The sequence below is a fragment of the Mytilus trossulus genome, chromosome 10, assembly GCF_036588685.1.
Source record: "Mytilus trossulus isolate FHL-02 chromosome 10, PNRI_Mtr1.1.1.hap1, whole genome shotgun sequence".
NCBI lineage: Eukaryota > Metazoa > Mollusca > Bivalvia > Mytilida > Mytilidae > Mytilus > Mytilus trossulus.
In genome coordinates, this window is record NC_086382.1 from 54722106 (window position 1) to 54739382 (window position 17277).

The window sequence follows — 17277 nt, forward strand, 5'->3', positions numbered from 1 at the left end:
AAAAGTAAATAATGTAACAATATTTAAACAAAAAAAAATAACTTTAAATTTGTAATATTAATGAAAATAAATATGGACATAACTTTCATAATTAATTTAAACGTTATTTTCAATAAACGATTTTTTTTTGAAAAATCCTCGTTTTTACAGCTATTTGAGGCACGTATTTATGGTTATATTTCCATGTCCTTGGTCTTTCCTAGACGTAAAATTTCAAAAAGTGCTTATACTTTTTTTAAAGATTTTATTTTTAATTGTTCTCGTTTAAAATATTTAATTTTTTCATATTCAATATCTATTTAATTTTATTTTTAATAACCTTTTTTTTTTTATTAAAGTTGCAATATTTAACCTAAAAAAATAATTGTAATTTAATCATATGCAAGAAAGACTTCCCTTTAATTTCCTTATAAAAAAATAAATAGCTTGCTTTTTACAACATGTACATCTTCACTAAACGTAAAATCTAAAATAAAATGCTACTAAAACTCTTTCTAAAGATTTCATTTTTTAATTATTCTCGTTCAGAATATAAAGCGCATTGTTTACATGAAATCTTATCTCATATCTAAACACAGCTGGTTACATCGTTTGATTAAAATACTACGCATGTAGGTTATTATTAGCAGCTTGTATTCGTGTGCAACAAAATACTATATCATAATAAATTTCAGATCATACGTAAAATATCTCTATAGCAACTTAAGATACTAATGCATATTCAACAGATTAGTAAGCTATTGCGCATGCATTTGAACGTTGGTCATAGCTATTGCGCATGTATTTGAAAGGTGGTCATAGAAAGAACAGAAGTGTTCCGAATAACATCCGGTGTTCCGAAAGACTACATCACTCGTCCAATATATACTGCTCAGTAAGAATTGAGACGAATTAAAATAAAACATTTAATTTTGGCAAATTATTACAATTTCATATGAAAAAACAATAATAGACGTTAAACTTAATTCAATCAATGTTCAGCACCAAAACCCCAACGGCCAAACAGTAACCAAAGCACATTGATAGATACTTAACAAAATTTAAAAGCTATTTAAGTTATAGGGCTCATCTAAAGCCATGTTTCACCTTATATACAAATAAGAGTGAAAACAAAAATAATGAAAATACTGAAATGAATGGTCAGAAATCACACAAAATCACTGACATGAATGGTCAGAAATCACACAATATCATTGACATGAATGGTCAGAAATCACAAATATACCTGACATGAATGGTCAGAAATCAAAATATCACTGACATGATTGGTCTGATATTTCTAACAAACACAAAATATATAATAATACCGACATGAATGGTCAGATATCAAACAATACCACTGACATGAATGGTCAGATCTTAATTGACAAAATTGGCCAGAAAACAAAATGTTCTCTTAAGAATATATACAATCACCCACTACTGTAAGCACAATTGAACAAAAAGGCAAAGAATAAGATTGCTCCTTCTGATTAAAAGTAACAAGATGAGGCTTAACATTCTCTTGTTTAACAATGAGACAATACTTGAACAAAAAAAAATTTGTCAACTTTAAATTACCAAAATAATTCAAATGTTACTTACAGATGGGTGAATAAAGTTCACAAACTGGCATTCCAAACTTCAAAAAAGGTTTATAAGTAGCTACAAACTGAACACCGCGTTTAAAGCATAAACTTCTTAATCTAGAATTAATAGTAGTGACAAAATAACATGTATTCTGAAAATCAAGTAAACGTGGAATATTATGCTGACATAACTATTACAGTATGTGGCTTAACTAATTTCTCAATTGTAGAGATAAGCACATTGTAGGCTATATCAAAACCAGCAACCTCATAGGTGCCAACATTATTGGTTCCTACATGCATCAGAATTATATTATAATAATTTACCTGAATTGTTCCACAATTAAGCAAATTGATAATATCCCAAATATTTGCTCCAGGAAAGGCTTGCAGGTGACACCTTTTAATAGTTTTAACATGCTTTGCTATGGAATCGCACACCAGAGTAGACCTAAAATCTATAAAGAGCAAATTTTAATTTGTTCCGCTACATTGATTTTATCAGACAAAAAACTGACAATATATTTAGTATAGCAATTGCTTTTCCAATCACCCATCAATTGGATAGAACTAGAAGAAACCCCTGCTTTCGATGCCAACGTTGCTCCACCTCTTCGGAAACTATGAGAAGAAACTAATTTTGGATTTAAACCAATTTTACAAAGTAATTATCTTAGTTTATTCTGAAACTGATTATAAGTAATTGGTATCAGTTCCCCTTTTTTTGTACAAGAAAAAGCGGCATCATCTGAAGTGCAAGGATATAAAGAACACATCCTTTTATACGCATTTACTGGGCAAAATTTAGATAGAGGATATGCAAGCAAAGGTATCATTAAAAGACGATTACCCAACTGAATTGTTTTTGTCCATTTGAATGCAACTATTATAAGAGACGGAAAGAATGTGACATCACCTCTGCATAGCTGTTTATTTTTGTCAAATTTTTTGGTTGATACTGGAACTAAATTAGACTTCCTGCTTAAAAGTAATAAAGCAAACAGAAATAAACACCAATATGTCGCATCTAGCGGCGTATTCAATTCAAATGTTCACGAATTTTTCCTAAAATTTCTAAAGTGATAGGAAATGCCTGTTTAGGTAAATGTTTTAATTTTCTGTCTAAGCCTTTCATCGTCAACTTTAACTCGTAAAATGGTTAATTTAAAAACGCAGTAGAGAGCTTATTTATTGTTTTGTAATTACTTTCATTTAGAACCTTTTGATATTGATTCTGAATTTTTATGCACTTATTCAGAGTTTGTAGAAGTTTCAGATCAGCTCAATCTATTCGCAATTATTAAAACGGAGTTAAAGTTCTTTTCTTGTTGTTAGGAGTACATGTGGATGTATTTTCGTATTACGAGTTAAAGTTGACGATGAAAGGCTTAGACAGAAAATTAAAACATTTACCTAAACAGGCATTTCCTATCAGTTTAGAAATTTTAGGAAAAATTCGTGAACATTTGAATTGAATACGCCGCTAAATGCGACATATTGGTGTTTATTTCTTTTTGCTTTATTACTTTTAAGCAGGAAGTCTAATTTAGTTCCAGTATCAACCAAAAAAATTGACAAACATAAACAGCTATGCAGAGGTGATGTCACATTCTTTCCGTCTCTTATAATAGTTGCATTCAAATGGACAAAAACAATTCAGTTGGGTAATCGTATTTTAATGATACCTTTGCTTGCATATCCTCTATCTAAATTTTGCCCAGTAAATGCGTATAAAAGGATGTGTTCTTTATATCCTTGCACTTCAGATGATGCCGCTTTTTCTTGTACAAAAAAAGGGGAACTGATACCAATTACTTATAATCAGTTTCAGAATAAACTAAGATAATTACTTTGTAAAATTGGTTTAAATCCAAAATTAGTTTCTTCTCATAGTTTCCGAAGAGGTGGAGCAACGTTGGCATCGAAAGCAGGGGTTTCTTCTAGTTCTATCCAATTGATGGGTGATTGGAAAAGCAATTGCTATACTAAATATATTGTCAGTTCTTTGTCTGATAAAATCAATGTAGCGGAACAAATTAAAATTTGCTCTTTATAGATTTTAGGTCTACTCTGGTGTGCGATTCCATAGCAAAGCATGTTAAAACTATTAAAAGGTGTCACCTGCAAGCCTTTCCTGGAGCAAATATTTGGGATATTATCAATTTGCTTAATTGTGGAACAATTCAGGTAAATTATTATAATATAATTCTGATGCATGTAGGAACCAATAATGTTGGCACCTATGAGGTTGCTGGTTTTGATATAGCCTACAATGTGCTTATCTCTACAATTGAGAAATTAGTTAAGCCACATACTGTAATAGTTATGTCAGCATAATATTCCACGTTTACTTGATTTTCAGAATACATGTTATTTTGTCACCACTATTAATTCTAGATTAAGAAGTTTATGCTTTAAACGCGGTGTTCAGTTTGTAGCTACTTATAAACCTTTTTTGAAGTTTGGAATGCCAGTTTGTGAACTTTATTCACCCATCTGTAAGTAACATTTGAATTATTTTGGTAATTTAAAGTTGACAAATTTTTTTTGTTTAAGTATTGTCTCATTGTTAAACAAGAGAATGTTAAGCCTCATCTTGTTACTTTTAATCAGAAGGAGCAATCTTATTCTTTGCCTTTTTGTTCAATTGTGCTTACAGTAGTGGGTGATTGTATATATTCTTAAGAGAACATTTTGTTTTCTGGCCAATTTTGTCAATTAAGATCTGACCATTCATGTCAGTGGTATTGTTTGATATCTGACCATTCATGTCGGTATTATTATATATTTTGTGTTTGTTAGAAATATCAGACCAATCATGTCAGTGATATTTTGATTTCTGACCATTCATGTCAGGGATATTTGTGATTTCTGACCATTCATGTCAATGATAATGTGTGATTTCTGACCATTCATTTCAGTATTTTCATTATTTTTGTTTTCACTCTTATTTGTATATAAGGTGAAACATGGCTTTAGATGAGCCCTATAACTTAAATAGCTTTTAAATTTTGTTAAGTATCAATCAATGTGCTTTGGTTACTGTTTGGCCGTTGGGGTTTTGGTGCTGAACATTGATTGAATTAAGTTTAACGTCTATTATTGTTTTTTTCATATGAAATTGTAATAATTTGCTCAATTTAAATGTTTTATTTTAATTCGTCTCAATTCTTACTGAGCAGTATATATTGGACGAGTGATGTAGTCTTTCGGAACACCGGATGTTATTCGGAACACTTCTGTTCTTTCTATGACCACCTTTCAAATACATGCGCAATAGCTATGACCAACGTTCAAATGCATGCGCAATAGCTTACTAATCTGTTGAATATGCATTAGTATCTTAAGTTGCTATAGAGATATTTTACGTATGATCTGAAATTTATTATGATATAGTATTTTGTTGCACACGAATACAAGCTGCTAATAATAACCTACATGCGTAGTATTTTAATCAAACGATGTAACCAGCTGTGTTTAGATATGAGATAAGATTTCATGTTAACAATGCGCTTTATATTCTGAACGAGAATAATTAAAAAATGAAATCTTTAGAAAGAATTTTAGTAGCATTTTATTTTAGATTTTACGTTTAGTGAAGATGTACATGTTGTAAAAAGCAAGCTATTTATTTTTTTATAAGGAAATTAAAGGGAAGTCTTTCTTGCATATGATTAAATTACAATTATTTTTTTTGGTTAAATATTGCAACTTTAATAAAAAAAAAAAAAAGGTTATTAAAAATAAAATTAAATAGATATTGAATATGAAAAAATAAAATATTTTAAACTAGAACAATTAAAAATAAAAAAATAAGTATAAGCACTTTTTGAAATTTTACGTCTAGGAAAGACCAAGGACATGGAAATATAACCATAAATACGTGCCTCAAATAGCTGTAAAAACGAGGATTTTTCAAAAAAAAATCGTTTATTGAAAATAACGTTTAAATTAATTATGAAAGTTATGTCCATATTTATTTTCATTAATATTACAAATTTAAAGTTATTTTTTTTGGTTTAAATATTGTAACATTATTTACTTTTTTAAAAAACAAGCAGGTCGGCGATAAGATATCGAATATAAAAAAGAAGATATGGTTTGGTGTCAATGAGACAACGTTCTACAGGAAACCAAGATAACACAGAAATACAAACTATGGGTCACCGTACGGCCTTCAACAACAGGCAAAGCACGTACCGCATAGTCGGCTATAAAAGGCCCCGAAATGACAATGTAAAACAATCAGTCAAAAAAGAAAATTAACAAAGTCCGTATCATCGTATGCGTAACTTATTTGCTCACCAGAAGAACGCATACGCAAGCGTTTTAAAAAGGCAGTGGCTATTCGTCCGGCTAGCCGGACAAATAGTCAAAAATGTTTATTTATCCGGCAAGCAGGACAAATAGTATTTTTACGGTTTTTCGCTATTTGTCCAGCAAAAAACATAATGATGAAGATATAGCTTTGTGTTTTGAAGGTTTTAAATAAAGCACGAGTTGTTTAAAAAAAAATTCTAAGATCTTTTTATGAAAAAGAACTCATTCTAATAAAAAAACAAAAACAAAAATATACATTTGATTCAGATTTTTTTATTCTAATATTCTAAAGGAATTTGGGTAGGAAGGGGGGATGATTCTCTCTTTTGTAGTTCTGCCTATGAATTTCATGTAAGGTAAATAGTCGGGCCAATCATTATTGACTTTATCTATGAATCCAAAAGATCCTGAATTTATTGTTTCTGTGAAGTTTGGTTAAAGGAAGACCCCCATATGATTATGCACGATTCTTTCTTTTAAATTGTTCGGCGATTTTTAATTCATAGGAAATTAGAGAAAAGGGCAGGCACGTGTAACCTGTCCCCAAAAGTAAGATTTTGTTTTCGATAAGATTGTTCTAGAACAAAATGTGTATTAGATACAACAGAAAAAGGGGGGTACCCCAACCCTGGTGTCTTATTCACAGTCAAGGCATATATCAGAATGTTCATACTATCTCCGTTGTAGTAGAACTTGAAAATAATGCATCCAAGCAAGTTTGATATAGTATTTTTCATTCAAGCAAGTTTGATATAGTATTTTTCATTCAAGCAAGTTTGATATAGTATTTTCCCGAATGCGTTTTGCCTCCATAAGGTAAATGGGGGTAAATCATCAATTTCACTTCGATTTCAGGCTTATTCCTCACAGTTAACATGTATACACGCTATTGTTCTGGAATCACTCCTATATACATTTGTTTAAAGCAATCACATTCTTTCAGGTTTTCTCTATGATACCTTAAAATATAAGTAACGATCTCCAATTCTCAAAACGTTCATTGCATACGCGCGTGTGTTATCCGACACCGCGTGTGTTATCCGACACCGCGTGTGTTATCCGACACCTCATCCGGGACACTTTCCGCGTCACATGACACTTTTGTTGATATTGAAGATTTGCGCATCCGCAGACGGATGGCCGGACGAATAGAGATTTTTAACTATTCGCCCGGCTAGCCGGACGAATAGACACTCCGTTTTAAAAACCCGCGATCAATAAGTTTGAAGTACGTCGAAATACAAAGTATATAGCTCAACAAGGTGAACGCTTTTACATCAGGAAAATTTTAATGGAACATAAAAAATTTCATTCAGCTCAAGCGTTTGTCAAGCGTATACCTGTAAACTGCACGCACACGATATACACGCTACACGGTAAGTTTGAGACACGTTAAGTGCATATTGCATACAAAAATACTCGTCGCCTTAAAGCTTTCACTCAGGAGAAGTCCGATACGGGTGAAACTTCATCAAACCTACAGAAGATATTACACCCTCTCCAACCATGCAACATGGGACTAGACATATAAGTACAGAAACTACTCTTATTAGTTTGAGCTGTACAAGATCTACAAAAATATCCCGCTTGCCTCAAAGGTGCATAGGATCGACCATGGTCCAGCACTAATGATACAAGTACCAACCAGAGTTACAATGACTTGGTAGAAACTCTTTAAAGGCCACCGAGCGGCCTCCAAAAATGAAAAAAAAAACACTATTTAGTCGGCTATTAAATGCCCCGACCATTAAAATTAAAAAACAAAAATCATACAAAACTAAGCCTTATTGATAACAAAAAAATTTACGAAAAAAACTTGACCGACATGAATTATGAACAACAACCACTGTACTACATGTTCCTGGCTTTAGAATGGACATTGACACATAAACAATGTGGTGGCCATAAACACAACCCTCCCAAATGAACCAAACCTTAAGGACAACACATCGCAAGAAAAAACTGTAAAATATCATTTTTTTTCAATTCGCGTCCCTAAAAATATGGGTACGGTGCACAATAATCATTCACATAAAAACAATAGACACAAATCACTGAAATAATCGCACTTACCGAAAGCTATTTCAAAGCTAGTGAACATGTAGACGAACCAGTGGACATAGACGGACTGGTAAACATTTAAACAGACTTATTGACAAACATTCACATATAAACAGACCTGCAGTTGGGAATGTAGAAAGAATAGGAGAAACCCTTAGGTACGCTTTACGCACACCCAATACACGCTTTAAGCTCGTTGTGCACACGATTCAGATATGATTGACAGGTTGAATGCATCAAAATTACTAGCGTATTGGTAGCGTGCATGATTTTTTTTTACCACGGCCGACGTACGTCGGATCTATACGTTGATGTGTGAAGCCGGTATTACATTAAGTAAACAGGCAATGTCAGTTTCTAATTCTAAAGTAATATAAGACAATACATCTTTATCAAACAATTATCTAATATATATATAATGCCAAACAAGCATTTGGGTTTACAATTGCATTTCTTTTTTTAAAGAAAGCAACTTGTTTATAGTATTGCTTTGCATCCAGTCGTCTCATATGTTTTATATATCGGCGTCTATTTACTTCGAAAGAGCAAATTGTGCTATTTTTAATTAATGAAAAATATATAATTGGCGACTGGAGATAAAAGAAATAGACTTTATACTATTCGAATTATTTCGGTTCTTTACATTTATCGCTATTATCTGTATTTTTCCTTTGATGTTTTTTTGTGATTATTTTCATATCACTCGTGTAGAGTGAGAATGAAAATTATCGCTAGTTTCTACGGTCCTTAGCAACAGCGTATTAATCTAATTCATGCGCTAGAGTGTCGGCCAATCAGAAAAGATTAACCGGAACTGTACAACAAAAATTGGGGATTCTGTATATCGTCAGCTTATCGGAATTCCAATGGGGACTAACTGTGCACCACTTATTGCGGACCTCTTTTTGTATTGTTATGAGTTACAATTTATGACAAAAATAAGCAATGACCCATCAAAACAACATCTGATAAACAAATTTAATAATACTTTTAGATATTTGGATGATATTTTGGCTCTCAATAATGACGACTTCAGTATGTATATTAATGAAATTTATCCTGGTGAACTTACTTTAAATAAAGCTAATACTAACAATGACCGCTGCCCTTTCCTCAATCTTGATATCTATATCACTAACGGAAAGCTGAATACTAAAATTTATGATAAAAGGGATGATTTTTCATTTCCGATCGTTAATTATCCGTTTTTAGATGGTGACGTTCCCTTGTCACCATCTTAGGTGTTTATATATCTCAACGTGTACGATTCGCTCGTGTATGTAACAATGTTTTAGATTTTAACGAGAGAAATTTATGTATTACTGAAAAATTATTACACCAGGGTTTTCGATATCACAAACTAGTCAAAACATTTACTAAATTTTATCATCGGTATACAGACATCATTCGTAAATATAGCTCAACATGCAGACTTCTTATACGTTCAGGTATTTCACATCCAATTTTATATGGAAATATTCTTTATAAAGCACAAAGGTGTCAGTATTCACCTCATAAACTTACAAAACCTTTGAATAGACTTATTAAGAAGGGATATAATTACGATACTGTTGTCAAGTCATTAAAGATTGCATATTTTGGCGTTAATATTGATTCACATATAAGGTCTTTGCGTCGGAACTAAACACATTTATTCTTAAAACAGTTGTTGGCATGACACGGGTTATGTTCTTCTCATATATGTTATGATGGTATGATACTAAACCCCTAACGGGAAGGATTGTGCCTGATGTTCATATGATGAAATCATAATCTTTCAGTCAGTTTAATTGAAGTCTGGAGCTGGCATGTCAGTTAACTGCTAGTTAAGTAGTCTGTTGTTATTTATGTATTATTGTCATTTTGTTTATTTTCTTTGGTTACATCTTCTGACATCAGACTCGGACTTCTCTTGAACTGAATTTTAATGTGCGTATTGTTATGCTTTTACTTTTCTACATTGGTTAGAGGTATAGGGGGAGGGTTGAGATCTCACAAACATGTTTAACCCCGCCGCATTTTTGCGCCTGTCCCAAGTCAGGAGCCTCTGGCCTTTGTTAGTCTTGTATTATTTAAATTTTAGTTTCTTGTGTACAATTTGGGAATTAGTATGGCGTTCATTATCACTGAACTAGTATATATTTGTTTCAACATATCAAAAATAAATTTTGGCAAGATGTTCTGAAAGCATGGCAACTTCTTAGAGAAAAAGAAGAATATGACAGTTGGGAATGCTTTCTTGCTAGTCCAATCTGGCTTAACAATAATATAAAGGTAGCAAATAAACCTATTTTTTATAAAGATTGGTTTGAAAATGGTATAAGATTTATAAATGATATTGTAAATGAAGATGGGACCTTTTTCTCTCATCAAAAAATAGAAGAAATGTATCAGATAAATGTGAATTTCATGAGATATAATAGTATTATATCTGCTATACATCAAGCATCAAAATCATTTGTGGGAAAAAATCACAAATTAGAACTACCTTTAATTCCATCTGCTATTAAAAGGCTAGTTAAAAGTTCAAAAGGATCTAAAGATATGTATATTGTTTTAAATAAAAATGGAAGTGTTCCCACTAGTCAGTCAAAATGGACTGAAATTTTTGGCTTTGATCAAAATCATTGGAAAAAATTTTATAAACTACCATTTGTTGTCACAAATAATACTAAGTTACAGTGGCTACAGTATAGATTCAATCATCGAATCTTAGCTACAAACAAATTTCTTCATAAAATTAAGATTTATGAAAATCCAAATTGTACTTTTTGTAATAGAGAAATTGAAACATTAGAACATTTATTTTGGGAATGTGAACATACACAATTATTATTAGAACAGATTGAAAATTGGTTTCTGACCAATGGAATTAGTGTACTTTTTACACAAGAAGTTTTTTTGTTTGGTAACTCTGCAAAAATATCAAAAGGCAATGCAGAAAATACTATTTTTCTTACCATAAAGCAATGTATTTATAATTCTAGATGTTTTAAAAAAAATCTTACATTAAACTCAGTAAAAGAAAAGATGAAATATGTGTATGCAATGGACAAAAATATTGCTATGAAAAACAAATGTGAACATCAGTTTCTCAGAGAATGGAATGTTTTTGATACATTACTTAGTTAAATACAAAAATGTATATACTTTACATTTAATATTATACATGTTATAAATGAAAATGCTGTATTTACTATACTAAAATAGAATTCAATTTCTAGATGAATTATATTGAAAACTCATCACACTCTTCTCTCTCACTCTCACTCTCTTTCTCTTTCTCTCTCTCTCCCTCTCTCTCTCCGGTGTTCAAACTGCTTTACTCTTTATCTTATATTTGTATTTAAAAAAAAATAAAAAAAAATTGCTTCCTAATAGACAGTTGTATTGATTAGATAATATCTATAGATTTATATATTATATTGCTATTATATTTGTGTATATTATGTTGTAAATTGGAAGTTATAAATAATAAAAATAAAAAAAAAAAAAAAAAAAAAAAAAAAAAAAAAAAAAAAAAAAAAAAAAAAAAAAAAAAAAAATATATATTTGTTTAGGGACCAGCTGAAGGACGCCTCCGGGTGCGGGAATATCTTGTTACATTGAAGACCTGTTGGTGACTTTCTGCTGTTGTGTTTTTTTATTTGGTCGGGTTGTTGTCTCTTTGACACATTCCCCATTTCCATTCTCAATTTTATCTGACTGCGCTGAAATGTCAACAATAAAAGATGATTTATCGTTTTAATATTTTACCGTGAATTTCGCCGTTAAATAATTTATTGGAAGTTATCAAAAGTAATCAAATCATGTTTTTAACAAATAAAAAATGTCCTTTTTTTGTTACATAAGTCTACTTCAAATAATCGTAGGTCTGTTTGCATGTACATTTCTTCATACATGTATATTTCTTCGCCTGATTTGAAAATACATTATAACTTCAACCGTTGACTTCATTTTGATACGTAGAAACACCAAATTATAGCTTATCAACAGTGAAAATGGTCCTCGCTATATTTGAACACGCCTGATGGTCAGATTTCAAATGAATGAACTACCTGAACGACTACAAAGTTTTTCATTCTACCGTCGATAGCCGAAAACTAACCCTCCCATTATTTATCCCACCCAATATTTATAATCAGTACTTTCAGCCTCATTTTTTGTGGAAGTTTTATTTTTCAGCCTATGTTCCTTGCTAATGTTTCTGTGGATATACGAATTTACAATAAAATTGACCGATTAATGGACGTTGGAGCAACATAGTGTATAACCGATGATTTGGATTTGGATAAATTCGCAATGGTGTAGATGTCAGATTTATTGTTGTCCGATGGATAAAGACGTGCAGTCAAAGTGTTGTTGATGAATGGTGCTGAACATTGATTGAATTAACTTTAACGTCTATAATTGTTTTTTCATAAGAAATTGTAATAATTTGCCAAAATTAAATGTTTTATTTTAATTCGTCTCAATTCTTACTGAGCATTTATTTTTAGTACTTTGCATCCAGTCGTCTCATATGTTTTATATATCGACGTCTTTTTACTTCGAAAGAGCAAATTTGATATCTATTGCTAAGATGATGTAAATAAATTGACGATGATGATGTGTACTATTATTTGTACCTTTAATGAGGAGAGTGGAGTATACATATGTGTTACTAGTATGTGAAAATATTCACGTGAATAGGGCTTCCTTTATTCACGACTATATCAATATATTTTGACAATAGATAATGGATACCTTGTATTAATATTGTATAAAACAAAACACACTTGTGCGAACAGCTTGGGCTTCCCTTATTCACAATATTACTGATGGTGCACTTGACTGGGTTTTTTCTATCCGACCATATCAAGTTTCTGCTATCCTTTATACATACAATGTAAATATTTTTATGTTGAAGTAATTCTAACTTATTTCTGGACTATAGTGTACTGATACTGATATAACAGGAACCAAGGGAATGAAATTTTATTGATCTTATCAAAAAATAAAATTTGAAATAAAGTGACTTAAAGAATAATGTTACTTTTGTAGTTTATAATGTATAATACTTTTCTAAGTTACACAGTGTATTAATAGTGGGTACACAAAAGATTAAAATGTTTATGCTGTATTTATAAAACAGATTTGTATTTAACTTTTTTATATTTTTTTTAAAAGATAAAATGTTAATTAAAATTTATATTTATTTTTTAAACACACGTGATAAGGAAATGTTCTTACACCCCAGCTCTTTTGTTATACTTCATAGTTTCTATTTTGGAAACACGTGTAAATTGAATAGATCTATTGTTACGAATAACAATGGATTTTAACCACAGGCTGTGACAAGCGGGGTTTCTGGAAACCCCTGCTTCTACATCCCGCAAACAAAGTCCATTGTTATTCGTAACAATAGAAATTGATTATTCTTTAAATAGCATGAACACAAGAAATTACCTACAGTGTTCACTACAAATTGTTTTAAGATATTAAAAAAAATCATTTAAGGAAATTCAAATAGCGAAAATAAATCTTTCAATTACTCCTTTGCTGAAAGTAATATTTTTTTTATCCCAGTCATATGTTTCTATTATAAAAAAAAGGGGGGGGGGGTTCTATCTCTCGACCCCCCTCCCCCGTTATCCAGTGGCCGATCCGGGTAGGGGTTTCGCGGGTTGGACCAGATTTAAAGGATCAATGTATTTGACTTATTTGAACCCCCGTCCCTTTCTTTTGGGTTGGGAACCCCAGCTGGATCAGCCCCTCTTCCGCAAAAGAGAGAGTTACGAAATATTAAATCTGTATCTTTGTATGCTGAGCGTGCCAGTCGGGTTTCTATTGCAGACACACTTATCACTTTGTAGGTCCAAATATGAATGTTTATTCATTCTCGAGAAGAGGGGGGCTTTTTTTTCCATAAAACCGGTACCGTAAGATAGAAAATATAGTTATGATTACCTTTATAAAACTGATACAGGTAAGTACTTTGGGTTATATTATTGCCTTTCTCTTTCAAATTAGTCTCATCTACCAAATCCAACGCTTGCTAAGAAATGTCGTCCGTCTCCTACCCTTCCATATTGACAACTGCATACAAGGAGCATGACGTATTTTTTGTTTTTAATATGAATACACGATACGGTCAACCTTGACCTGCTGATCCATATCAACCCAAGGATTTATTTGGAATATGCAAAATAACCTTGACATTTGTAAAACATACTCACTTGTCAAAGTGTGAACGAAGATAACCAAAAAAGGTTACTAGTGTTTTTTTTTTTATGTAATAACAAACAAATCTTATAAATCATGTTTTGATATTGTCAATAAAATATATGCTATCGTTTTTTTTTCCATTTGATAATCAATGTTAACAATATAGATTTTAGAATGGGGTGTAAGTTAGTTATACACCTCCGGCCGACGGGGTTTCTTATCCAGACATACCTTTCCCTCGGTGTATAACTATTACTTACACCCCAGCTCTATTGTTATACTTCATAGTTTCTATTTGGGAAACACGTGTAAATTGAATAGATCTATTGTTACGAATAACAATGGATTTTAACCACAGGCTGTGACAAGCGGGGTTTCTGGAAACCCCTGCTTCTACATTCTGCAAACAAAGTCCATTGTTATTCGTAACAATAGAAATTGATTATTCTTTAAATAGCATGAACACAAGAAATTACCTACAGTGTTCACTACAAATTGTTTTAAGATATTAAAAAAAACATTTAAGGAAATTCAAATAGCGAAAATAAATCTTTCAATTACTCCTTTGCTGAAAGTAATATTTTTTTATCCCAGTCATATGTTTCTATTATAAAAAAAACCGGGGGGATTCTAACTCTCGACCCCCCTCCCCCGTTATCCAGTGGCCGATCCGGGTAGGGGTTTCGCGGGTTTGACCAGATTTAAAAGATCAATGTATTTGACTTATTTGAACCCCCGTCCCTTTCTTTTGGGTTGGGAACCCCAGCTGGATCAGCCCCTCTTCCGCAAAAGAGAGAGTTACGAAATATTAAATCTGTATCTTTGTATGCTGAGCGTGCCAGTCGGGTTTCTATTGCAGACACACTTATCACTTTGTAGGTCCGAATATGAATGTTTATTCATTCTCGAGAAGAGGGGGGCTTTTTTTTCCATAAAACCGGTACCGTAAGATAGAAAATATAGTTATGATTACCTTTATAAAACTGATACAGGTAAGTACTTTGGGTTATATTATTGCCTTTCTCTTTCAAATTAGTCTCATCTACCAAATCCAACGCTTGCTAAGAAATGTCGTCCGTCTCCTACCCTTCCATATTGACAACTGCATACAAGGAGCATGACGTATCTTTTGTTTTTAATATGAATACACGATACGGTCAACCTTGACCTGCTGATCCATATCAACCCAAGGATTTATTTGGAATATGCAAAACAACCTTGACATTGGTAAAACATACTCACTTGTCAAAGTGTGAACGAAGATAACCAAAAAAGGTTACTAGTGGGTTTTTTTTATGTAATAACAAACAAACCAACCCTGGAATATGCCTCCCCAGTATGGGATCCTTACTAATTCACCACCATACGCGACATAGAGCAGGTACAAAGACGAGCAGCTCGCTTTGTTTATAGTTGCTACCATCTTCAGTGGGAATCACTGCAACACAGACGATGGTGCCTTGTTACAAGACTGAACATGAGATGATTGCCATTGATCCAGCCAAATACTACACAACAGGGGACAGTAGGACCAGGGGCAACCGCAAACGTAGACAAACCATTCTTCCCAAGAAAAAAACTAGAGAATGGAATAAACTCCCCAAATCTGTAGTGGAGTCCGGATCTCATTAATATCATATTTTATTGTTTTTAAAATACCGTCCAGTTTATTTCCTCGTCCTTTGGCCAGAGGAGTGGCATCCTGTCTGTTTGAGATGCACCCGAGTCAATTACACATTACTACAGTGTTCGACTCGTAACGGGAAGAAGAAGAAGAAATGAATTATAGCATTGCACAGACTCTTGTTATATTTATATAGTATGTAACTTACCGCTTCCCAGAATTCCAAATCCATTTCTTGTAAGTACTCAGGTAATAAATCAACCCTCCCGGCAGTTCCAACTCCGATCTTAATACGGGCCATACTACTCTACACTGATGGAGTATTAACTGGCAAAGTTAGTAAAGGTTCCAAGGAAGTAAATACATTTCTGTGCGCCACCTGGTTTTTACATCCTTCTGTGCGCCACCTGGTTTTTACATCCAACATAAAGCCAAGAAGTTAATATATATTTTTTTTATGAATATGTATGATATTTAAATAAATTACTGGTGGAAGAAAGGTATGTATTTATGCAACAGTATGTATGCATTTAAATAATTTTATTGAATCAGCAATAATTTTCTTAACCTATCTGTTGTAGAGGTTAACGTCCCAATTTTTGACACAAAAATTAGGTTCAAGCCTGACGGTAGTTGTTAAGAACCAAAATTTAAATTAAAAAAAGCTGCGGCACCATATGTTTTTTGGTACTGAACAACACCCAAAGGTATGATACTCTGTGATTCAAAAGACAAATCCCTCCTTAATGCAAGGGTAAGTGAGTGAGAGGGAGAAATGTTAACATTGTCGGCAATGCAAATAATTACTTCATTTTCGAAGCAAGGTTGTCGGCTGTGTTTTAGACAATAGATTTATTAAAACTGCTTATCATCCCTCAGTATTTGAGGTTAATTTTTCATTATAATAGATTTTGACACACGACTGCCAAATAAGGCATTAAAACAAGTGCTCTGCTACTGAAATATGATAAATCAGAAGACTTCCTCCGTGGGTTACACTAAAAACCAGAAAGTAGATCTGAAAAGACCTGAAAATATACGACTAAAATTATTCAAATTGCAATAACTTTTTATTATTGATTGGAATTTCTTTAAACTGGAATTTTATTAATTGTAAATACCTATATTTCATTAAGATTTGAATGTTTTAAATTAAAAACAAATTGTTGATGCCAAAAGTTGGCGCTGAACGGAGAAATGAAAAGACCTGAAGGGACCTGAAAATCTATGGTTGGACTAATTCTAACTTTAATAACTTTTTTAATATTCAGTGGATATCTTTCAACTTTTGATTTGTAAAACAAAGAGTTCAATGTAAAGATAATATAAAAAAATATATATGAAAAATATCTTTGGGGTGTGAAAACTCGGACCTGAACTGAAAACTAAAAAACTGAATGAGCCTTAAATTCCGCTAATATCTTTTTAAAACGAAAATAATAAACATAGACGAAAAAATGGATTGATAATTTTATAACTTTACATGTTCGATGTCAT

General features: G+C 32.1%; 1 protein-coding gene across 1 annotated transcript in view; it reads right to left on the bottom strand.

The window, feature by feature from the left end:
* The window catches only part of LOC134686355 (uncharacterized), a 114344-nt gene extending 98181 nt beyond the window's left edge, over positions 1–16163 (bottom strand). The window contains exon 1 of the mRNA XM_063546030.1: positions 15989–16163. Within this exon, the coding sequence (XP_063402100.1) occupies positions 15989–16081 (93 nt within the window). The 5' untranslated portion in view covers positions 16082–16163. The remainder of the gene's footprint in view (positions 1–15988) is intronic.
* Between the last annotated feature and the right edge of the window lie 1114 nt (positions 16164–17277).